General features: G+C 42.4%; 1 protein-coding gene across 1 annotated transcript in view; it reads right to left on the minus strand.

The window, feature by feature from the left end:
• Positions 1 to 24699, minus strand: part of EFHC2 (EF-hand domain containing 2) — an 86844-nt gene that overhangs the window by 35719 nt on the left and 26426 nt on the right. The window contains exons 4-7 of the mRNA XM_074969207.1: positions 18123 to 18346; positions 9727 to 9978; positions 7978 to 8088; positions 7483 to 7621 (exon numbers count right to left, since the gene is read on the minus strand). Of these exons, the coding sequence (XP_074825308.1) occupies positions 7483 to 7621; positions 7978 to 8088; positions 9727 to 9978; positions 18123 to 18346 (726 nt within the window). The remainder of the gene's footprint in view (positions 1 to 7482; positions 7622 to 7977; positions 8089 to 9726; positions 9979 to 18122; positions 18347 to 24699) is intronic.

Raw genomic sequence — 24699 nt, forward strand, 5'->3', positions numbered from 1 at the left:
GGTCAATTTCTATCTTTGTATTGGAAGAACTCAAATGTTTACGTCAGTCTTGGCAAGTTGCCAATAAATTCAGTCCTATCCCAAATACATCCAAATTTTCTGAAGTTTTACTTTTATAGTCCTTCCCCTACCCTACTCTTAAATATTGCCTTACCTCCAGACTCACTCATCAGCATTATTCCACAACTATGATCCCTTTCTCCATATGAACATGACCAATAACCAATCTGTCCTCTCTTCACATATGCCTGTCAGCTCAACAAGCTGTTATAAGGTCCACCCTGATCCCTATATCTAGCAAAGATCCTGCTGCCCCAGTGTCAGCTGCTGCTATAGCATGCCATAGTTGCTCCCCTGAACCTGTGTTTCCCAGTATTACAACTTGCAACAGCTATTGAGGCTTACAGCCAACATAAGAACCTAAACAGATACAGTTTTGATTATTATTTTCCCTGAAAATAAAGTTTATTAACATTGAAGCAACACTGATAGATGTTGGAAAACAAAAGGACAACGCACTAGGCAAATCACCAGCCAGAAGGATGTCACAGCATCCACGGTCCATGAAAGAACTGAGGGCCTCAGAAAGGCAGTGTACAACAATGGCCACAAACAAGAATGGGTTTTTTTTTCTTCCCAAGCCTTGTCTCTTCTACCTGGAGTGGGAGAGATTTAATTCACTATTTTTTCCCTTTTCATTACCAAAACAAAAGTATCCAGTGAAAATGGTGAAATTTACACACAGTTCTATAGGAAGAAAAACTGATTGAATGAATAATGAATTTTTTATCTGAAACATCCCCAACATTATTGTACTGTAGGTTTGGTTTTGGCACATGTAGAGGAAAAGGGTGAAATTTGGGCCAATTCAAACTTTTCCTGAAGTGCTTTTTCAGTCTACATATCTATTTAAAATAGGGGTTCTCAACCTATGTCGGGGCCCCAAAGTAGGTCACGACTCCATTCTAATGGGAGCACCAGGGCTGGTGTTAGACTTGCTGGGGCCAAAGTCAAAGCCAGAGGGCTTCAGCCCTGGGTGGTGGGGCTCATGTTTGGGCTTCAGCCCTGGGCGATGGAGATCAGGTTACAGGCCCTCTGCCCAGGCAGCGGGGCTCGGGCTTTGGTGGGCTCAGGCTGTGGTCCCCACTTCTGGGGTCATGTAGTACTTTTTGTTGTCAGAATGGGGTCGCAGCACAATGGAGTTTGAGAACCGGTGATTTAGAACATGCTAATAAACGAAGATCATAGCAACCTACTCTTTTAAATTCAGATTTATCTAACACAAGTTTGTTGTTGAAAAGTAGAGCAAGAATTCAGATGTCAGAATTTCTCCTAAGTATAAGTCCTAAACACAAGAAGCACCTTCTCCATGCTTCCTTCAGCAGTTACTTCTTTTGCAACATATCCTGTTGAAAATAAGTTCTTAATGGAAAATCTAACGCCTCCTCTTGAACCAGTCAAGAGGAGTTTCTATAAAAACAAAGCAGCCAATGTATTTCCCTCAGAAGTTACACATGCCCTTTATATATACAGATATAGATATAGCGCAACTAGTCTGGGGGGGCTCAAATCCTAAATCAATACATAAAAAGAAGTCTCCTGCTAGGAAATTTTCAAATTTTACACCAAAAGCCATCACTGTAACAGAGTAGAATCATATAAGTAAACACATGACAAAACATTATTTTCTAAAAACATTATTTCTGGCAATATTGACCCTCTAGAAAATTTCAGTGTAGTGTGTGAGGAGTTACATGTCCGACTCTAGTTAAAAAACAAAACACTGTGTACATAAGTCTCTGCATATTGAGAGGGGGAAAAACCCCTATGTGAGTTTGTATGTTGAATTACAAGGTGATCACACATGTATTCTCTAGTTGAAAAAGAACTATCAGATTTATAATGTTTATTATTCTCAATTACAGTAGCTTTAATTTGTGGGACCTACATAACAAATGGAACACTGATTAAGATCTTTCTTGCACTCCAAGAGTGCCACCTAGTGTATGTCTAGTAGACAAGATAATTACTCAATTTAGTTTTACTCTCCTGGTACTCAACAATTGTACACATGTTTTAATGTGTCAGTCATACCTGTAATCAACCATGCTTAATATAGCATTAATAAGTCATGATATCAACAAAATATTATCGTATTCAATTGCTGTAGTATTTAGGTGTCCATTTTTTGTCTTCCCAGGTCCCATTACATAAAGCCAGTCTAGATTGGGCTCTGTGTAATTATGTAATATTCCTGTGTGGTCTTTAACTTTGGCCCTCAGAACCAATTCCTAAGAATTTAATGATTTGTTATCCCTGAATTCATATTTTATCTCTATTAAAGTCCTGAAAGTCTGTAACAAAACAGTTTAGCAGAAGTATTTTTGAACATTTGTAAATATGTCACTTGCTGTAATAATCTGCAGAGTAACCCGATGTTCTTATATGTTCTTCACAAAAAAAATCTTGCAAATCATTAGGGACCAATGCAGAAAATAAAGTAAGTAAAGTCCATTTATTCAAGTCTGAATACTCTTGATAGCATAGCAATATTTTCAGAATCCTTCTCAATCCATAGCTAACTTTGCACACACAGCAGTTGATCTTCCAGTGATCTGCTGCACAACATCTATCCATCTCCTGGTTGGTCGTCCCCTACTATGATGATCTTGTACCATTCCTTGCAACATTTTAATGTGAATTTACTGTGGTATTGAAAGCCTGGGGTAATGAAATCCTATTCATGGACAGGACAGGTACACCATAGGCATTGGCAGTCTTCTCCACCCTGCTGCATCAATGCACCTCAATCTTGAAACTGAAGGATCATCTCGATGGGTATGTCTTCACTCCACAGTTAACCTGGATGATTGACATCTGGGTCTGAGCACCTGGGTTAGGTGCCCAAGTGTGAGTGCCCCCACTGCACAGTCCTACCCTACTTAATGTGTCATACTGTTTCTGCCTTCGGCCATGCGTGTCTGGAGGGATGGGAGGGAGGTATATCCCATACTCCTTTGCTGTAGGATTCATTCCCAGTCAGTTGAGGGAGAACTTGTCTGTCTGGAGGGACTGTAGGAAGGGCATCGGAGGACTACCAGAACATCAGTGATTTTGTCTACATCTTCACTGCCAAGTGGGTGGGTTCTAGCCAAAGTGAAAGTGGGCTCTAACCCATGCCTCCAGCTGAGCAATGTAAGATAGCCTGGGCTTAAAGCACCCTCAGATCTGAGTCAGAGGATTTTCTATCTAGATATTAGGGAACTCGGGCTAAAACCCAGGTAAAAGCCTGGGTTATCTGTGTAGTGAAGACATACTCTATGCATGAGAGAGCAGTTCAGTCTCCAGAGCAATTCAAGGAATCTAACTGTGGTGCTGGTTTTGGTGACCAGAACACCTACCCACTGACACCCTCAGATTCATTTCACATAACATACCAAACAGTCACTACATTCTAACCACTTTCAATCACGAAACAAGATCTGAACCAGCAACATCAAGGCAAAAAACTTTATATCCCATTATTAATCCCCAGAGCCATCCAGTCCCCCTTAAGAATAAAAACAACTTGAATATTATGTAGTCTTCTCAGTAGTGAAAATGGTGATAAGGACCAGTTCAGTGGCATAGCAAAAGCATTATGCTGGCAAGAAATCAGCTTTCAAATTTGAGATTTCATCTTTTGCTTCCAATTTCAATGGAGTTTTAAAAGTACCAGTGAAGGGGTACTTGCAATTCCCTTGGACTAAACACAGATGACTAGTACCGGACATAATGCTAGGTTCATGCATTTGCCAACAACCAACAGGTATAGAAGAGGCCTCCCCTAGTTTCCAACTTTATTTTAGTGGCATGAGATCCTGCTTCACAGTTCACCTACCAAGTAAAACAAAGAGGCAATGCCTCCTTTTCTCCTGCCTTCCAAAAGGAATATTATAAGAGCACCTATTTGTCACATGGTTGGCAGTGCAACCAAAAATGTGATACTATTTAATTTTGGCTCACAAGAATAATAGGAGGCCCTCTTCCCCCTCCACATACTTTTCTATTATTTATTAATTAAATATTATTTATGAAAGGACACTTCTTACTCTACTTCTGTGCTATGATGAGACAGTAAGTAAAAAGCATAAATATAGTTCTCCTCAGAGACACACTCAAGAGTATATTTCCCATTTCATTTGGGCATTCATTGTCTATAATGTATATGTGGCCATTGCTGCATTCAGATCATCCTTCTCTTTCTATGCAGCTGCATTAGCAAAATTTAGGCAGACTATATCCGACATTAAGGTGTCTATCCCTTGCATTCAGACCAGTGCTGCATTCATCCATAATAATGTCAGGCTTCCCGCTGAAGGGCATGAGCTATCGTTTACAAAGCTGCTGTCCTTTGAAAACTTTCCCTTTGCTTTCACAAATATTATGCAGAGCAAAACAGGCAGAAACATTGGAAACATATTGATTATCATAACAACTGCACTTCAAGAGAAATCTCCTTGTCCTCCTAAAAGGCAATTCTATTAGCATACAACTCCTGCTGAAGCCATATAGTCAAATAAATGCTTGAACAAAGAACAGCAAGGGGTAAGATGGGTAACTCAAAATCGCAACAGCACCAGTGAGCTTGGTCATGCAAGGTGCTGAGCACTCTAGTCCCAATTTAACAAAACACTTAAGCAAGTGCTTAACCTTTGCCAAGGGCACAGTCCTACTGAAGACAAGTTAAAACTAAGCACCTGCTTAAATGCTTTTCTGGATCAGGAACAGAGTGCTGAGCACATTGCATGATCAAGCCCACAGAGGTATTTCTGCCCGCTCCAAATAAAGTCTGCACAAGCTCCATGGAGGACAAACATACCCTCTTCCTGGGGTTTGAATTTATTGGTAACTCACAAACAACAAAACATAAACCCCAACCTTGAGTTTTCTCCCCCAACGGTACCTGTTCCAAGAATTACCCACAGGACCTCCTTGTCTCTACCCTTAGTCCTCTCTGACTAAAAGGTCACTCCTTTTTATATCCTGATAAGGTATCCAGGGGGTTAACACGTCACGCTAAGTCAGCAGAACTTAGCAGCTTTATGCAAGGTTCTAACCCCTGCTAACAAAGTGGGTCACATTGAGATGCCTGCATTTCTACATAGAATCATAGATCCTACCACCCTAATACACATTATTTATTTTTCTGATATATGCATGGGAAACAGTGTGCCATTCTGCCCTCCCATAAACTTGCCCAACTAGCTGAAGTTAATATCCATAAACTAGTACCAGCAGTCAACCAGCCACTATTACGCTAGAGAAACAACCTTTGCAGCCGTAATATTTAGCTGTATTACTTGGTGGGCAGATAATAGTTGTGTGTGTTTCATTTACCACACCACCCCAATTACAGAAGCCCCATTCACCATTCCAGTAATCACGGTATGGACATTCTTCATTTTAACAACATGTTCTGATAGGGTCTTGTTTAATGTCTGGCATATTTGCACCAGTATTGTTCCAACTGTTTTTTTTTTCTAATGCCAACAAGTGAGGCAAGAAGCAGTATTCAATATGTGTAGTTAGCTTCAATAAAGGCTTCTACTGTAATACTGGGCCAAGCTCCAGAGAAATAAAAAGGTGGCCTTCCTCCTTCTGATGTTTTTCAGTCATTTGCTGCTGTCATTCTACAGCACTACAGTACCTCATTCCACCAAGGAGTTAATTGGACTTTGGTCCAAACTCTGTGTTCCATCTGGTCATGAGTCTGGGTCACAAACAAGTCTACCCTGGTATCTGGTTTCACATGTCAGGAAAGGGTTGTAGCAGCACTTTTCTCACCACTTTTGAGCAGTCCAGATACATGTTAGTATCTATTCACTGGATAACTAAATTGATGGTAGGATAAACTGCTCTTCCAAGGAGACACCCATACTAAAAACAGCTCTGATTCTGAATGGGGAATTCTGGGATTGCTAAACTAAATCCCATACTCCCAGAATGTTTTCCCATCTTGGAGACAAACCCTGATTGTTTTCCAAAATTCAGTGCTCCAGTTTGCAATTCTTGAGGCTTTATGGGATAGCTGCTGTGATGTTCCAGACTGCACAGATTCTGTATAGTAGAGAGCATTAAGTGTAGATTTGCCAGCACCATTGTGCAGGAAAACACAACTGTTGTGAGGATGCACTGAATCATCTCAAGGGAGACAAACATCTAAACTCAGCTACCATTTTCAGAAAATAGATCATCTGACATCTTTACAAAATGCAGTGTGATGGGGAAGAATATGAAACCAGTGTACACACATGTTCAGATGTACATTCTTTTACATACTTTGACTGAAGGTACGGATATCGGAACAGGGAAGTGGAAGAATCAATAGCCTTTATGTAGGATCATTTTATTGTTCTGGTTTTGAAATAAAAACAGTCAAGGGCATAACATGCAAATCTGGGTTGGTCTTAAATAGATCATGACAGATGACCCATGTTCAAGAAAGATGAATTCAAACTGGCACAGGTGTAGAAAAGGGTTACTAGGATGATGAGGGAAATGGAGACCCTACCTCACAAGGGGAGGCTAAAAGAGCTTGGCTTTTTTAGATTAGCAAAACAAAGGCTGGGAGGGGATATGATTGCTCTCTCTAAATACAGGGAGAGCGAAGAGATATTTAAGCTATGGGGCAATGTTGGCACAAGAATAAATGGGTATAAATTGACCATGAATAAATTTAGGCGGGAAATTTGAAGAAGTTTCTAACCATCAGAAGGGTGAGAATCTGGAACAGCCTCCCAACAGGAACTGTGGGGGCAAACAACCTAATTAGGTTTAAGATAATTTATGAAGTAGGATTGTATGACAGGGTTGCCTGCACTGAGAGAGGACTGGGCTAGGCACCTCTGGACATCTCTTACAGTTCATGCCTTATGTTGCTAAAATCTCACACTTCAGGGGCTTCTGGTGGGTCTCACTCATATGCTCAGGGTCTAACTGACCACCATATCCAAGGATGGGAAGCAATATTCCCACAAGTCAAATGGGCACAGACATTGGGCATTTTTTGCCTTCTTCTGCAGAATGGATCACAGGTCACTTGCTAGGATCATCTGGGTATATCTTACTAAATCAATTCCCTGCCATTGCATCGGTGCACCTCAGTCCTGTTCACTGACTTCGGCACACAATAGTTCAGTTTCCTGAAGACTGTAACACTTTGGTCTAATGCTGGTTGTTGGGCTTGGTCTGGATGTGGTTGGGTGGTGTTTAGTGGTCTGTGATGTGCAGGAGGTCAGACGGGTGGTGCTTTCTGGCCTTGACTCTATAACAACTCCACTGGGACCCCTGCAAAACTACTATTTTGCTGTTAGCTACTTAAAGCAGATTATAGCTCCTGGTTTCTAATTAAAAAAAGATAAAAGGGTTGCTATTAATAGATTCTTTTAAAAATTCAAAGTTTAAAAGCGGGCACAGAAAAGGATAAATATGACTACTTACTGATTCCATACTTTGTCGTATAATATTCTTTAGTAAATTCATCACAGTCACAGAGTTTTACCCTCCTTCCCCAAACATTGATCACTGCCCCTATTTTCAGGTCAGAGTCTTTGTAAAATTCCTGATGCACAGTTCCTGTCTAAGAAAAGAAAAAAAAGATTTAAGAAGCATCTCTATGAATCTCAGAATAAAATGGAACTTTCTAAAAAAACCAAACTGTTGGAATTTTACATAAATATTTGATCTTTAACAAAAAAAAAAAACCCTCCATATTTCACATTTTGGATGTTTTTACTCCCATTCCAAGCTAAAGCTTTTTCTAAACATTTTCACAAACACTGCATATTAAATTTCAACACTGCTCATTTAAGCAGTTCTACAGTGACACCACCATTCTTACAAATAACCTTCTTTGTTTTAGATAAGCAGGATGTTAGAAACGATAAAACAACTGTAATTATGTTAGATGGCCTAAGGTATTCAAAAATATCTGACCTTACGATTGTCCAGAATGTAACGGCCTTTGTTTCCTACTAAGCCTCCAAACACATTGAGAACTGTGCGATCTGTGATTGCACCAGGCTGATACAGCCCTGCTGGAGCATACTGCAAGGAAAGAGAACAGATGCTTAAGAACTGCATCTAATAAAGCAAAAAACAGAGACTTCAGTTACCAAACAAAACCAGTGGTTGTATGAGACAATTTTTATATGACTGGTTTTGTGTGAACATTTTTAGTGAGCATAATGAGGCGTGCTTATGTTACTGACCTCCAAAGCCACTCTGCTGTTCAAACTATACATTCAGAGTCCTATTGTGCACCTAAGGGCACAGTCTCTTTCTCTGAAGTAACTGGAAAGCAAAGGTTAGCACAACTAAAGTATTGCATACCTATAAAATTCTGCTCTGAGGATTATTATTATTGCTGGTAGTTATTATTATATTATTGTAGCATGTAAAAGCTGCAAACAGGATTGGGGCCCCATTGTGCTGGGTGCTGCACAAATATAGAAAAGAGCTAATCAGCCTATTCTATTGTGATGAATGTTATAATTAATGTTCCTATAGTAGGTTTTTAATTTATACTAGTAATTTATTCTAGTTATAACCAAAAAAAACCCAAAAAACATTTTTAAATGAAGAATCAACTAGATGTACACATAACTAAAACAGATTTTATTATCTTTTAATGTAACCCCAGTCCCTCCTGTATACCATCCCCATTTTGGGTAATCTTTTGCTGCCCTTTCTCTAACTTCCATTGACTTCAGAGAGAAGTAGACACTTGAATCCCAATCCTTCAATGAGCAGTGCATGGGTATAGGGTCTGCTAAGTCAGCGCTCACTGCAAGACCAGGGTCCCAGACTGTTGGCTCTTCAAGGCAGGGATTGGTTGTTTTTTTAAAATTGGCTTATAAACACCTATGGCTTACAGAATTAAATATTATAACAAATATTAAAGGCAAAGGAGGGGGGAAATAATTCAACACTGCATTACTCCAGACTTACCGTGATGCAAGTCTATCACCAGTATAAGAATGGAATGACACAAAGGTGATTCATGCTCATTGTGTTTAAACTCTAAAATGGTAAGTAAGTTATGGAGGACTAAACTAATTAGTAGACCCCCCTCTAAGGGCCTGATCTAATATCGATTGAAGTCAGTGGAATGACTCCCATTGACTTCAATTTGGCTTTGGATTAGACCCGACTCTAAGAATTCAAGTTAAAGCAATGATACTGTAGCTGCTAGCAACAATTTACATTGCTGAATCTTGAAACTGGACTTTTTCTAAGGACTTAGTAAAATATCATGGCCCAATTCTGAATGCACATCATTTTTATGATGGTGTAACTCCACGGATTTCAATGGACTTACACTGATTTACACGGGTGTGCTGGGGTATTAAATAAACTATTAAACTTAAACTTCTCAATTAGTATAAAATTATAAGGAAAAGGAAATTGTAGAATACAAACCTATTAGTTTGCCCACCTGAATTTTCTCTCTTCTTGATTTAAGTACAGCATTCCCAAGCCTAATTATTTTTTATAATTTTTGTACCTATTGTGTGATCAAATACATGGGCAAGAAAAAAAATCCCGTAATTGTGGTCATACTCAGTCATTTTGATAATATACTGTAATTAACATTATACTCCTAATACAGGAATTTGAAAATAATGCATTTAAGCTTTTAGTTGGCAAAAAAACTTAAAGTATGCTGTATTTTTTATTCTTCACCTTTGGTAGCTTCTTCCTACTGAGGAAAAGTGGAACAGCATCCCGGCCCGAGTTTACTGGTATCACTTCTTTTATTTCAATAGTATCATCAGCCAAAAAATAGTGCAGAATAAGTTCTCGTGGGTCCCCAAACATAGATTCTGTATCATCCCACATACAGTAAAAACGTAAAACGTGTCCATCGTACTCCAGAAACTGTCTCAGAGTGTCAAAGCGCTCATAAGGGCGCAAGGGCTTTATACTATCCGCAATCTGAAGATCAAGGAGAAATGAAAGAGAGCTTTTTTAAAATGACGTGTTCTCAAGTGCAGGAAAAAAACACAGGGTAAAGACATGTTCTCAGATTAGTTTTAAGGGTTTCAAATTATGTAATTTAGCTACAGTAAATCAAACACAACATAGCCAAAGCACTATTTGAAAAAAGAGGATACTCTCAGTATATTTTTGAAAAGATCAATTATTTTTAGACTTTTAAATCCTTGTTTCTCCTGCTATAAATAGTCCTTCCAAACAGAAAATTGTCAAGTTTTTAACGATAAGATATTAATAACCTGTGCCACACAAGTTTCAACAAATTATCTCTGGTACCTATATGGCTACGTTTCATGATAATCACCACCCTCTTTGATTTCTTCGAAGATATTTTATATCAGTAATTAACTATTGTAAAATAGTTGCTGAAAAAAAGCATAGGATGCAGTCAAAGAGATGATGTAAACCATGGTGTTTGAAACGAAAAAACTTGATCTGGCGTTTTCAAGGCTTCTGGGGAGCTTACGTGATTGTTTTAGAAACAGATTAAACTTGATGAATCAAGACAAATTTTTGATGGCTTACATGTAGACGCATCCTTTGACCTTTACAGCATTTAGATGGGACAACTTTTGGATATTTTCTTCTCCTTAAGGGGAACTTGAAAACTTTCTAGAACGTGACCCTAAGCTTTGCATATCCATGTCAAACCCAACCAGCACCAGCACTTCCATCATAGCCACCACCATCCCCCAATGTTGGAATGCAGGGATTTAAAACCACACAATTTGGCATTCTTTTCCCTAGACCTCCAAGGTGCTGTGACCAGACTAAACAAGAGGAGGGAACTAGGCAACATTACTTTTTCCGCAAAAAGAAAAGGAGTACTTGTGGCACCTTAGAGACTAAAAATTTATTTGAGCATAAGCTTTCATGAGCTACAGTTCACTTCATCGGCTGCATGAGCTGTAGCTCACGAAAGCTTATGCTCAAATAAATTGGTTAGTCTCTAAGGTGCCACAAGTACTCCTTTTCTTTTTGCGGATACAGACTAAATACGGCTGCTACTCTGAAACCTGTCATTACTTTTTCCATGGCTGTGTCTGAGCAACTGCAGAGATATGAATCTAACGTTCCTACTGCACCTTGTTTGTGTAGCATTTTCCATCCCCACCTTATTCTTCCTGCTTCTTTCATATCTTTCTCTTTTTGCCATCTGCTTATCTAGAGCCTGGTTTAGCTAACCAAGAGAGGCTTCACCTTGTTCAAAGTGGTCCTGAGCAGCCCAATCATAGTAAAATAAAATATTTGTCTTCCACGGACTAGTCACAGAAAAATAAGAGCCACAAAATCAGCTGGAATTTGCACTACAGCTGTGTGTATGATTTTCCAGTAGCTGAACTGCAAATACCAAAAGAGAGAAGCTGCATTTTTTTGTCTTTGGTATTCTTCTCTCTCTCCCCATTTGAGTGAGTTTATTATACATTGTCTTAAAAGAAATAGGATTGACCTTTAGCAATAAAAGCTGAGAGCTATCTGGCAAAGACATCCACTACCAACTAAGAGCTCATCAACATTAGGAAAATACGTCTTGGGTGTGTTTTCACAAAGGTGTATTCTACAGGGTCAGATTAAGACATGGGGATAGGCCCAATACCCGAAGTCATGTGATGAGTTCAAAAATTCCGTTTTCATTTGACAAAAAAATAAAGGAAGTTTCTTTCTAGCCCTTGTAGTTATGGTGAAAAGCTTGAAAACATCAAAGGACAACTAATGCACAGATGTCTGCCTGAGGCTGCAGACAGCCTGACACAGCTTCCAAGATGTGCAGGCTGCCTCATATATCTTTATGGGGTGTTAAATCCCATTGTCACTGCTGAGCACTGTCACAGAGGAGCCTCAACAACAGGAAAGGAGAGGCAGACATGTGGGGTCTGTACTAATTGCTGCTTCCATGGATGCTCGCTAGTCCCCTGAAAACTGTCTGCAAACCCCTGACCACAACTCCCAAGGGGGCAGGTCAGAAAAAAAGCACAATGCCTCCTCTTCTCCATACTGGTGAGGAAGAAAAGGAGACATGGCCCTCAAGAAAGTGACCAGGGAAAAATCTCTTGTTGCTACTCCCACTGCTCTTCCCTGATTTGTGGGGAGACGGATCCCAAGCCCTGCAGAAAACAAGTGCCCAAAGAAATGAATCTACAGTCACACTTGTGCTTGGACCACAGAATCATAGGGTTAGAAGGGAGCGTAAGGGTGATCTAGTCTAACCCTCTGCCAAGATGCAGGATTTGCTGGGTCTAAACCATCCAAGACAGATGACTATCCCTATCCAGAATCCCTTTGAAAACCTCCAGTGAAGGAGCTTCCACAACCTCCCTAGGCAGTCTGTTCCATTGTCCTACTGTTCTTACAGTTAGGACATTTTTCCTGAAATTTAATCTAAATCTGCTATGCTGTAGTTTGAACCCACTGTCTCTTGTCCTGCCCTCTGTGGAAGAGAGAACAACTTTTCTCCATCTTTTTTAATGGTAAACTTTCAAGTACTTGAAGACCACTATCACATCGCTTCTGAATCTCCTCTTTTCCAAACTAAACATACCCAGTTCCTTTAGCTTTTGCTCACATGGCTTGCATTCCATCCCTTTGATCATCTTTGTTGCTCACCTATGGATCCTTTACAGTTTCTCTACATCCTTTCTATACATTGGTGACCAAAACTGGACATAGCACTCCAGCTGAGACCTAACCAGCGCCGAGTACAGTAGTACTATCACCGTTCATGACTTGCATGCTATGCCTCTGTTAATGCAACCTAAAATTGCATTTTCTTTTTTTTCCCCAACAGTATCGCACTGCTGACTCACGTTGAGGTTGTGATCCACCAAAACTCCCAGATCCTTCTCAGCAGTGCTGCTGCCAAGCCAGTTATCCCCCACTCTGTATTTGTGCATTTGATTTTTCTTCCCTAAATGTAGCACCTTACATTTGTCTTCGTTGAATTTAATTTTGTCATCTATAGCCCAGTTCTCCAATTTATCAACATCCCTCTGAATTATAGCTGTATTGTCCAAAGTATTGGTAGACCCCCATGATCCCAATTAAATCTACCTTTAAAAATGTTAGGGAGACAAGGCGGGTGAGGTAATATCTTTTATTGGACCAACTCCTATTGGTGAGAGAGACAAGCTTTCAAGCTTACACAGAGCTCTTTTTTAAGTCTGGGAAATGTACTCTGAGTGTCACAGTTAAATATAAAGAGGAACAGATTGTTTGGCACAAGTAGTTAACCCATATTTCAAGGGACTATTAAAGGTGAAGTGGCAAGGGGAGGAGGAAGCTGGGGGGGGGTTATTAATGGGTTACAGATTGTTGTAATAAGCCATAAATCTAATGTTTCTATTCAGGCCATGTTTTTTAGTGTCTACCAGAGTTCTGAATGCAAGTTTCCAGGCTCGTCTTTTGAAAAAGTGTTGTGCAGGTTTCCTCTTAGGATGAGGACTAATAGGTTTATTAGTATTCATTCAGCCTAAGCAATATCATAAGCAGGATGTTGTGACTGGGTATACAAACCCCACACTGAACAACAAAGGGTTAAAGAAATACTCTGGGCTCAGGCAGCTCTGCCTGCTAAACTTGCAAAGCGTGCACAGGCTGAAGGAGAAGCTTAACAGCAGCTCATTTGTGGGCATACCTGCAAAGAGGACAGACAGTCAATGCTCAGCCCCTGAGGAAAGGGCTGACTGAAGGCAGAAGCTTCCCCGACAACCACTGCCTGAAGCCTTCCCTGAGGGAAGTGAGGGCCAGACTCTGACACACTCTGAGACGGAGTCATTCCCCTCTGTCTCTTATTAATTCAGTTTATTTGCATTAATTCCCTTACTTTTTGCTCTTGGACCACCCCACCCCAGAAGTGAAGAGACTGTGAAGTGACCTTGCTGGAGGACCAAGTCACAGGAAGAAGCAGATCACCACAGAGAAGCAACCATCGCCAGGAGATACCCAGCGGGGAGAGAGCTGCTATGCCATGCCTCACCACGAGTAGGCACCATCAGTGAGTCAACCCCTTCACAACTGGTGAAGAATGTAGGACTCCTCGCCACCCCGGAGAGGGTGAAGACTGATTGACCCAGATGGTCAAACACCCTACACCTCTACAGGTCTGAGTTGGTAAGTCAGACAACATGGATCTCAAGCATCTTCTCAAGTGCATGACAGAGAATCAGCAGCAGCAACAGGCAGCAGAAGCCGCAACTCCTGCAGCAAGTGGCAGCCCAACAGCAACAGCTGGCCTGGACCCTAGAGGCACAACCGCAGGAACAGCAGCAAAGGCTGGTCAACAATTAAGGGTCTGATGCAGCTCAGGGTCTCCCAGGGGTTTCCCCTCCAGAGCCCATAGGCCTCACCAGTCAGTGAAACTCACTAAGATGAGACCTGAGGATGGACCCAGAGGCTTTCCTGGCAATGTTTGAGTGAGTAGCAACAGCAGCCCAGTAGCCACCTGACCTGACAGGACCAGCATAAGCTACATATCAGGGGCTGGACACAGTGTGTGCCCAAGACTACGTTCAAGTGAAAGCAGCTATACTCACCTACCCTGACATCATGGAGAAGACCTTCTGACAGAGGTTCCATGGGGAGAAATACCCCCAGGGAGCCTGACCTTACATGGTTGCCCAGAAATTGAGACCTATGCTGAAGGTATTTAAAGCCAGAGATTTGGACAGGAGTTCAGCTGGCTGAGCTCATCATGGGTGGAGCAGTTTGCCCACATGCTTCCAGCTCGGGGTAGGCACTAGGTGCTCAAACACCAGCCAGAGTCCCTAGCCGAGGATCTAGCTGCTGAAGTGGCTCTGGCAGCATCACACAAGAACCTGCCTGACGCCAAGGGAGCCCCTCGACTCACCAGGGGTATTTGCGATCAGGCGGTATGGTCTCAGAAGCACCAGCCTCTAAGGAGCCCCAGGCTGTCCCTGTTGGGAAACCACAGCATCTCAGCTCAACAAAGGTCGCTGGGAGCCCCATGGACTCCTCTGCAGGAAAGCCAAGGCATGGGAGCAGACAAGCCACGTAAGGAAAGGCTACCTCAAATATTAGGCTTAGGGCCAGTGCCCACTCAGCCAGCAGTGGGAGTTTGCTTTTCATGTGGGCAGTCCCCCCCTCAAATTTTATTCACTGATATTTTTAGTAAAACTCACGGACAGGTCACGGGCCATGAATTTCTGTCTACTGCCCATTACCTGTCCGTGACTTTTACTAAAAATACACATGACTAAAACATCGCCTTAGTTATAACACCATTAAATTTCAGATTTAAATATCTGAAATCATGAAATTTCAGATTTTTAAAATCCTGTGATCATGAAATTGACCAAAAATGGCCTGTGAATTTGGTAGGACCCCATTTACAGCAAACTGCCAGTGGTGAACAGGGAGGTGATAGACCCTCAACAAGCAGAACCAGTGGCAGATTTAGAGTTAGTGGGGCCCTGTGCTCAGCTTCATTTTTGGGGCTCCTCCTTGGGACCCAGCCAAGAAAAAGAACATACTCTCTTATTGCCCCCTTACCCCCATTTTTCATTCTTTTTTTCTTCATCCGCCTCCTATAAGTAATAGGAAGTAAATGAAAATAAAGTGAAGTACCTTGATTGTTTTTGTAGTCTAACTTATTTTTCCAACGACCACTTGAAAATCACTGAGGGTCTTGGGAGACCACTTAATGATCTTTCCAAATATTGTCTGTACCGTTAGCTAACGATTGTAAAGCACTTTGGATAAGAGCGCTCGATTAAAAAAAAATGTAAAAAAACATTGGGGTGAGAGGTCTAGCCAGGACTTAGGGTGCGGGAGGGGGCTCAGGGCTGGGGGTGCAGGGTCTGGGAGGGAGTTAGGGTGCAGGAGCAGGCTGGGAGTTGGGGTGCAGGTCTGTCCAGGAGCTGGGTGCAGGAGGGGGCTCAGGGCTGGGGCAGGGGAGTGGCGCGCTTACCTGGGGCAGCTCCCCTTTGGTGTGGGGGGTGCAGGAGTCAGGGTGGGCAGGGGGTGTAGGGTCTGGCCAGGAGTTAGGATGCAGGAGGGGGTTCAGGGTTGGGGCAGGAGGTTGGGGTGTGGAGCACTTACCTGGGACAGCTCCCATTTGGTGCAAGGGGTGCAGGTGGGAATGTGGGGGGGAGGGTGCAGGAGCTCCTATTTGGTGCTCAGGGTAGGGGTGTGGATGGGGGGGGTGCAGGAGTCAGGGCTGGGGTCACGGAGGTGCTCCCAGCCCCCTGCCCTGAGCAGCTCATGGCAGGGCGCTGGGGAGGGTGTAGGTGTAGGGGGAGTGTGGGGGCCCTGCCTTTGCTCCACCCTGCCCTGATTCCACCCCCTTCCCCAAGGCCCTGCCCCCGCCTCTTCTCCACCTCCTCCCCCGAGCGCGCTGCAGCCCTGCTCCTCCTCATCCCTCCCAGAGCAACCTGAGCGCCTGCAAACAGCTGTTTGGCAGCGGGGGAAGTGCTGGGAGGGAGAGGGAGGGGGAGGGGGAGGGGGAGGGGCAGGAAGGCAGCACACTTGGGGGGAGAGGTGGGGGAGGGGGGACCTTGGCTGCCGGTGGGTGCGGAGCCTGCAGCAGGAGCCCCAGGAGCTGGCAGGACCAAGCTTCTGCCCCCGCAACTGCCTGGCTCTGGGGGGCCCTGTTGTTGGGGGGCCCCGTGGCAGGGCACCCTGTGTTTCACTGTAAATCCGCCTCTGAGCAGAGCAGTACCCCTGGTTTGAGCTCCAGGCAGAGCAACTGTACCAACTGGAGAAAGACCAACTGACAGGTGAAGTTCAGTTGCAACTCCTCATTCCCCGGCCTCATAGGTGTGAGGCTATGCGACTGGCTCACAACACCCTCTCTGCGGGTTACCTCAATCATGAGAAGACCCTGTCAGGATTCTGGATCATATTTTTTAGGCTCAGAATTCACCAAGAAGTCAAAGGCTCCTGCCCCACATGCCAGCAGGTAGGACCTAAAGGAGTGACAAAAGCCCCCTGTGGTCTGACTCCCCATAGTAAGCATCCCATTTGAAAGACTCAGCATGGAACTCATAGGGCCTTTACAAAAAAGTGCCGCTGGGTGCAAACACGTATTAGTTACAGTGGATTACGCCATCCGCTATCCTGACGCAATCCCACTGCATGTCCTCAATGCAAAGATTATTACAGCAGAACTGCTAAAAATCTTTGCCAGAGTAAGGAGTACCTAAGGAGAGTCTTACTGATCAAGGCACCAGCTTTACGTCTTGGCTACTGAAGTGTGATCTACTAAAACGAAAGACTCTATATATGTCTGTCTATCATCCGCCAATGGATGGTCTGGTTGAAGAATTCAACCAGACTCTGAAAAGGATGTTAAAGTTTATTGCTGAGGGCCCACATTACTCGGATCATCTGATTCCTCCCCTGTTTGCTATTTGAGAAGTTCCCCGATCATCTCCTAGATTCTCCCCATGTTTCTTATGTGGGAAACAACCATGAGGAATTCTTGCTACTTTTCAGCAGAAGGGAGGCATCTGGGAAACATCTAGCACAGTATTACAGTTAATATCTATATTAAAAGAGTTACTTCCAGTCCTACACGTGGTGAATCAGATTTATTAGAGACAATCTCGTTCTTTATACTAAGTCTCTAATAAATCTGATTCACTACATATAGGGCTGGAAGTAACTCATTTTATATAGATATTAAATGTAATATTGTGCAGTTAACATGCACACAAATATTGAAGACAATTTCACTCCTGTGTTCTTACAATTTTTAGTAACAGATAAGAACTGTTTTATCAAGGAAATACACACAACAGATATTGCTTTTATCATAAGACTTTCTCATGCTAGCTATTCCCCAAATGCTTCTCCTCTGCTTCAAAGTAGATGTGCATATCAACAGGAAAATTGACTTGTCTGGGACTATATTACATGCTATTGCTTGTGATAGTGAGTCAAAGTATACCAAATGGGTGTTTTCTTTTCTGCTTTATTTTTTTGGTACTAATTCCAAATTTAATTAACATATATTAAAATAGTTACTTGGACACATTTTTAATTTGCTGGGGAAATGTTCTTTGCATATGAATTCACAGAGGCTTTTGTGTTTGTAAAATTAGATTTTCACCATCACTGTCTTGCCTTACCTTTTGCCGGGCTCTGGTGTATGGATCTTCTGGATGATATGCTGGAGGATTTAATCGGACTCCCAGCTTCCTCAAAAAATTTTTTGTGAATTGATCACAATCTACAATCTTATACCTTTGGGCATAAAAGATTACTTCTGTATTGATGTTGAAATAATCTACAGTATAAAACTGATCTTCATTAGGAGGTGGAAGTGGAATCCGATGACGCCGGACAATAGTTCCTGTAGCAAAATGATAAGGTAAGTATCTTTTGCTCCAAGGATCCAATTTCACATTAACCCAGTAGGCTTGTTTGATTTTTAAAAAAATGGAAGAACCCACATAAAATAAAAAATCAGAGAAACTGAGACAACTATTCCTTTGTTCAACAAAGATTGTGCATATAACTATATGTAAAGGGGGATCTTTTTTCTTCTTATAATTATATTAATAATAATAATTAATAATAATACTTTGCATTCATCACCTTCAGAAGGTCACAAATCATTCTCCAAATACTGAGGTCAAACACACCTCTGTGATGCAAGTAAAGAAAATCATTACCTTCTGAGACCAAGATTTACAAGTATGTTATTGGAACAGATTCCCAGCTTGTGGCCCTTAGATCTCAGGACATGACTGGCGGGTATTTTCTTAGCAGCATTCTAAACTGGATGACCATCCAAAGGGGAGGGCGGTCTTTGCCACTTCTATTGAGAAGCTATGGTAGCCCCTACTGCCTTTTATGACCAGCTATTTTCTAAAGAGAAAGGTGAAAAGTCACACAAAAACCAAATGGCTAAAACTCTATGGAGGTGGACAGCTGGATGACACAGTCTGGGAAACAAAGGATGGCAGAGATGGGATGTCCCTATACAACACTCTACAGGGTGAGAACATTAATCCATCACTGTGATAAGAGAAGACAACTGTCCTGCCCAGGAGAAACAGCCTGAACTTCCAAGCATGGAGGGAGGGGCCTTCAGCTTAAGGTCACTGAGAAGTAAGTTGAAAGGAGGGGCAATATTGAACTGATTGGCTTCCAGTAGGGAAATGCAGACCACTAACTTGGAGAATAGACTCAGGGCTCACCAATCTGACAACCTAGACAAATTTGGGACTTGCTTTTATTCTTTATAATACCTGAAGCAAAGGACCATCTCCCTGGGATCAAGGTGACTGCTAATATCCACACTTAAGAAAGGGAATCATATTGTTTTATCAGCCAAACACCAGGGGACCAGTATATATCTTACATTTTTCTATTATTCACAATCCTAGCACTTTGTGCATCTCAAAAGACTTTGGGTTAGTTCACTAATATCTGTAAACACCACTCCATCCATGAAGAATCCATCAACTGATAGTCATCAACTGAAACAAAGGTTAAATTACTTTCCTGAGGCCTCAGTTTTGCCACAGATAGCCTGTGACAAGAACCCAGAACTCCTGACTCCACCTCCTGTGCTGCAGCCACAAGATAAGGCATTCATTGACTTATATATATATACAACATCAGGAGGACTGGGGTTACTAACTATCGGAATCTCTTTCCAGAGGTTCTGAACATGATTAAATCCTAGTAACCTTCAAACTGCTTGTTGCCCTATTTCTTGTTACACAGAGCCAGCCATAATCAGCTGATTGCTCAATTACCCATTATTATTTATATTATGTAGTACATAGGTGCCCTAATCAGGAAGCAGGACCCCATTGTGCTAGGCACTGTACAAATACATCACAAAGAAATGGTCCCTGCCTCAGTGAGCTTACAATCTAAATATGAAATGAGTGATAACAAGCACAAACCACCACCAGGTAGGGGAAGCACCAGGTAACAATAAGACAAATTAAATACAGAACAATAAGCAGTGGTCACAGCACACTAGCTGCCTAACCATAGTTGGCCCATCCACAGCAGCCTTAGTTTTGCTTTTACAAGTCTAACCTCCTTTCCCCACCCAACCCCTCAAAATAAACTCTGTCATATTTCAGCCTTTTGCTACACCCATGGGTGCCTGCAAGCATCTATCCTTGAGACCATTGCTCTCCATGCTGAATCATGGAAGTCAAAAAACAGATACAACTGATAACAGACAATGCCACCTCAAAGCCCTCACAGATAATATTGTTTAAATGTCTGCACATTTAACTTTAGGAAGAGAACTGATGAACTAGTAGCCCTTCTTCCATCCCTTGTCTGGATACTTGTCCCTCTCGGGCTGGTAATTCCCAACAGGCACTCCCAACATTGAGAATGACAAACTTTACATCCATCACACTGCAAGTTTTACATTGGTTTTTCCTTTAGATATTTATGCCTGGAAAACCAGACTCTCAGGGAAAGGGTGGAATGAACAGCAGATGGGTGTCCTGTGGTGTACGAGTCTCATTTACACTAATGCACTGTTACACTGTTAGCAGCGTGCAAAGGGACCTTAAAGTGGCCATAAATTGTCTTCAATGGGACTATTCCTGTTTAAGTTAGACGTGCTTAAGTACGTTGCTGAACTGGGCACTGTGCATTGTGGTGACCAATGCCTTAAAATTACATATTATTCACAGTACTTAAGAAGCAGTTTGTAGCCTACTGCTCAAGTAACGTGCTGCAGTTAGGCATGTATGCATTAGGACCCACGATGATTATTTTTCTCTTCTGAGTGAATTTAGTGTTTATAACAAGTGGTGAAAAGACAACAGATGACTTTAGTCTAAGGATTTATCCACATAGGAACACCAGCATGGGCAACAGTAAAAAGGAAAGCTTTCCCACACGAATGTTTCTCAACCCATTACTGAGAAACCATCTCTAGGGAATGAGAAGGTAGTTAAGCCTTCATGTCCTTTCAATCTTTGCCTCCCTGAGGAGTCTAGCAACAAAGGTACTACTTTGTGGCAATAATTTTGTAATGAGGACATCTATTGGCTAGGACTGGAATAATATCACCAACTCATTCAATCAAAAATTGTAAACTGTTATAATCACTACTTACAGCTAATAAATGGACACAAATCAGATGTCAAGAATTATAACATTCATAAACCAGTCGGAGAACACTTCAATCTCTCTGGTCACGCAATCACAGACATGAAGGTCGCTATCTTACAATAAAAAAACTTCAAATCCAGACTCCAGCGAGAAACTGCTGAATTGGAATTCATTTGCAAATTGGATACTATTAATTTAGGCTTAAATAGAGACTGGGAGTGGCTAAGTCATTATGCAAGGTAGCCTATTTCCCCTTGTTTTTTCCTAACCCCCCCAGACGTTCTGGTTAAACTTGGATTTATGCTGGAAATGGCCCACCGTGATTGTCATGCACATTGTGGGGAGAGTGGTCAGTTTGGATGAGTTATTGCCAGCAGGAGAGTGAGTTTGTGTGTGTGTGGGTTTTTTGGGAAAAAAGGGGGGGGGTGAGAAAACCTTTATTTGTGCTGGAAATGGCCCACCTTGATTTTCATGCACGTTGTAAGGAGAGTGGTCACTTTGGATAGGCTATTACCAGCAGGAGAGTGAGTTTGTGTGTGTGGTTTTTGGAGGGGAGTGAGGGGGTGAGAGAACCTGGATTTGTGCAGGAAATGGCCCACCTTGATTATCATACACATTGTGAAGAGACTGGTCACTTTGGATGGGCTATTACCAGCAGGAGAGTGATTTTGTGGGGGGAGGGGGCGGAGGGTGAGAAAACCTGGATTTGTGCTGGAAATGGCCCAACTTGATTATCACTTTAGATAAGCTATTACCAGCAGGAGAGTGGGGTGGGAGGAGGTATTGTTTCATGGTCTCTGTGTATATAATGTCTTCTGCAGTTTCCACAGTATGCATCCGATGAAGTGAGCTGTAGCTCACGAAAGCTCATGCTCAAATAAATTGGTTAGTCTCTAAGGTGCCACAAGTACTCCTTTTCTTTTTACAGCTACATAGTTCTTTTACCACTATTCGTTCCCAGTGTGCCTTACAATACTAATAAAGATGTAACAATATTCAAACAGTTCTAGTACTTAAGTGAGTACTGTGTAAGTGTGTGTCATATACAATATCTCAGGGGTCTTGTCCCTAGTCTTCGCGCAAGTAGGAGGTCTCTTCCCAATATCTTTCAGCTGTGCATCTTGCACTCTACTTGTTACCACCTGAATCCCTTTTTGATATTTCTCCAGTGTTAAGAAGTGGTAATTTTCCTGGGATTTTTCTTATGTGTTCCTGTTTGGTGTGTGAATTGCTCTGTTTCTTAGTTAGCCCATGGAAACTCTTTATTGGATATCTTATTTCCCTGGGGAATGGCTCTAGATGGGTTACATTCCAGCCCTGTATTCTCAGAGTTATTTGTCAAATATTCACTCCTGTTCTTAAAAGATGCCAATTTCTTCTAATTTTGACGGTAGTTAACCGAATAAATAAATTTCCCAGTGTTTTCCCCCTACTTTCATTCTACAATTTAAGACCCAGTTATGTCACACATGTATCATATCTGTGTCACTGACCTCTCATTGGAAAATAATTATGAGCTACTATCTAGCTAGTCCAACACCAGGTTTGGATACCCACGATAGACAAAGCCTGCTCTATGGAGCCATACAATGAGTTGCAAAGATACTCCTCAGGGTTTATGATGTATCAATATACTACCTATTTTCACATTTAGACCATGTCTCCGCTAAGACAACAAATCATAACACATATTCTAATTAACATGATGTAAAACACTACTTAGTACCAACTGTACACAGGCACAGGTTGTGTTTAAAAAATGTTAACTGGTCATGGTTAACACCTGGGTCTTGTGAGGTAATCCCTCAGCCAGAGCCTGCAATGACTCATCCCCCAGGCATGCTGCAACAGCCAACACACAAGCCAGGACCAAGTCAGATGACCCCTGTGGACAGCTATTTATCCCACAGAAAGAGCAGTCAGCCAGTCTGTGCAATGGTACCACTTGGCTGGGAACTCTCCCTCTGCCTTGTGGTGTTACAGACTGCTTTGGCTTCCAGCCTGCATGGCTCCTGCCTCAGGCTTCCAGCTGGCCCTACACTAGCATGCACCTGCCCGAATGAGCTCCACCTCTGCTTCACTGAGTCACCCAGTGACCACCCTGACAGGTCTCCCCCTGGGTTAACCATGACCTGCTACATATTTTTAAACACAACTATCCTTACCCATAGAAGGGGCAAAATCATGTTTAATTAGCATTTTAGTTAAAACGCATTAGTTGATGGTTTTCTAACATGATACATCTTCCCAGTGTAGTCAAAAGACTCCGAGAGTCGGTTTTCAACTAGTTTTTCATGGATACTGTGTCTGACTGGGATACACATTTCATCTTGGTGCTATGTAGGTAAGAATTTCTTTGCCAATGAAAAATGTCTTGTGCAGAGAGTGTCAAAAGCACCCTTTTAAAAAAATTAGATATTGTTATGCCTGATCAGGTTCATTTCTTCACATGTACTGTAGATCAGTGGTTCTCAAAGCTGGTCCGCCGCTTGTTCAGGGAAAGCCCCTGGCAGGCCGGACCGGTTTGTTTACCTGCCGCGTCCGCAGGTTTAGCCATTCATGGCTCCCACTGGCCGCGGTTTGCTGCTCCAGGCCAATGGGGGCTGCGGGAAGGGCGGCCAGCACATCCCTTGCCCTGCGCCGCTTCCCGCAGCCCCCATTGGCCTAGAGCAGCGAACCGCGGCCAGTGGGAGCCGCGATCGGCTGAACCTGCAAACGCGGCAGGTAAACAAACCGGTCCGGCCCACTAGGGGCTTTCCCTGAACAAGCGGCAGATCGGCTTTGAGAACCACTGCTGTAGATGATAAACTTTAGACTGGTGAATTTGAGATTTAATAGACATTGTTCAGCACAGATTAGGTTTTTATTATCCTACTTTCATCGGGGGGGGGGTGGGGGAAAACCATTTCCGCATCAAAAAAAATTGCCATAAGAATCCATTTTAAGAGGACCTATGTATGCATGCTCAGCCAATCAGATCACTCAGAATGAGTGAACATTCTGACACCTCTTTCAGTAGATGTTACTTCATACAGTGCAGCATCCACCAGACTATTCTATTGCATTACTGATTTTTTTTTTTTGTAATCTCCTTCTGTTCAGTAGGGCCAACCCTCTTCTTCATTATACTCATTTTGCTACCTGGAATATAGCTTCTCTTCTGTACCAGCCTGTGGTGCTGGCATTTATTTTCACTATATGCTTACTCCAGGAGCCAGAACATATTATCTTTTCTGGCATGACTGGTGGACTGACTTTCCACGATCCTAGCTGGAGTCTGAGCGACAGGAAGTTGTTGATATATTTATAGAGCACCCTTGTCTGTGTCTCTTTAAAGTGTGCTTTTATTTTTGATTTGGACAAGTCCAATGACATCTTACAAGAGATCTTTAATACCAAAAAGGGATGCAAGGAAGCCTTGAGGTTAGATCGTGTAAGCAGAGTCAGGATGAGCTCCACCCTGACATCTGGTGGTAAGGTGTGGCAAGTTGTGGAAAAGAACTTCAGGGGCCAATCTCATTTGCATAGACACATCCACCCCACCTAGAATGAGGCCATAGCTGCCCAAATGGTCACTTTGGCTGCTGTTGGATCCCCAGTGTCTCT

Source organism: Natator depressus, chromosome 1 (genome assembly GCF_965152275.1).
Source record: "Natator depressus isolate rNatDep1 chromosome 1, rNatDep2.hap1, whole genome shotgun sequence".
In the NCBI taxonomy this organism is placed as follows: domain Eukaryota; kingdom Metazoa; phylum Chordata; order Testudines; family Cheloniidae; genus Natator; species Natator depressus.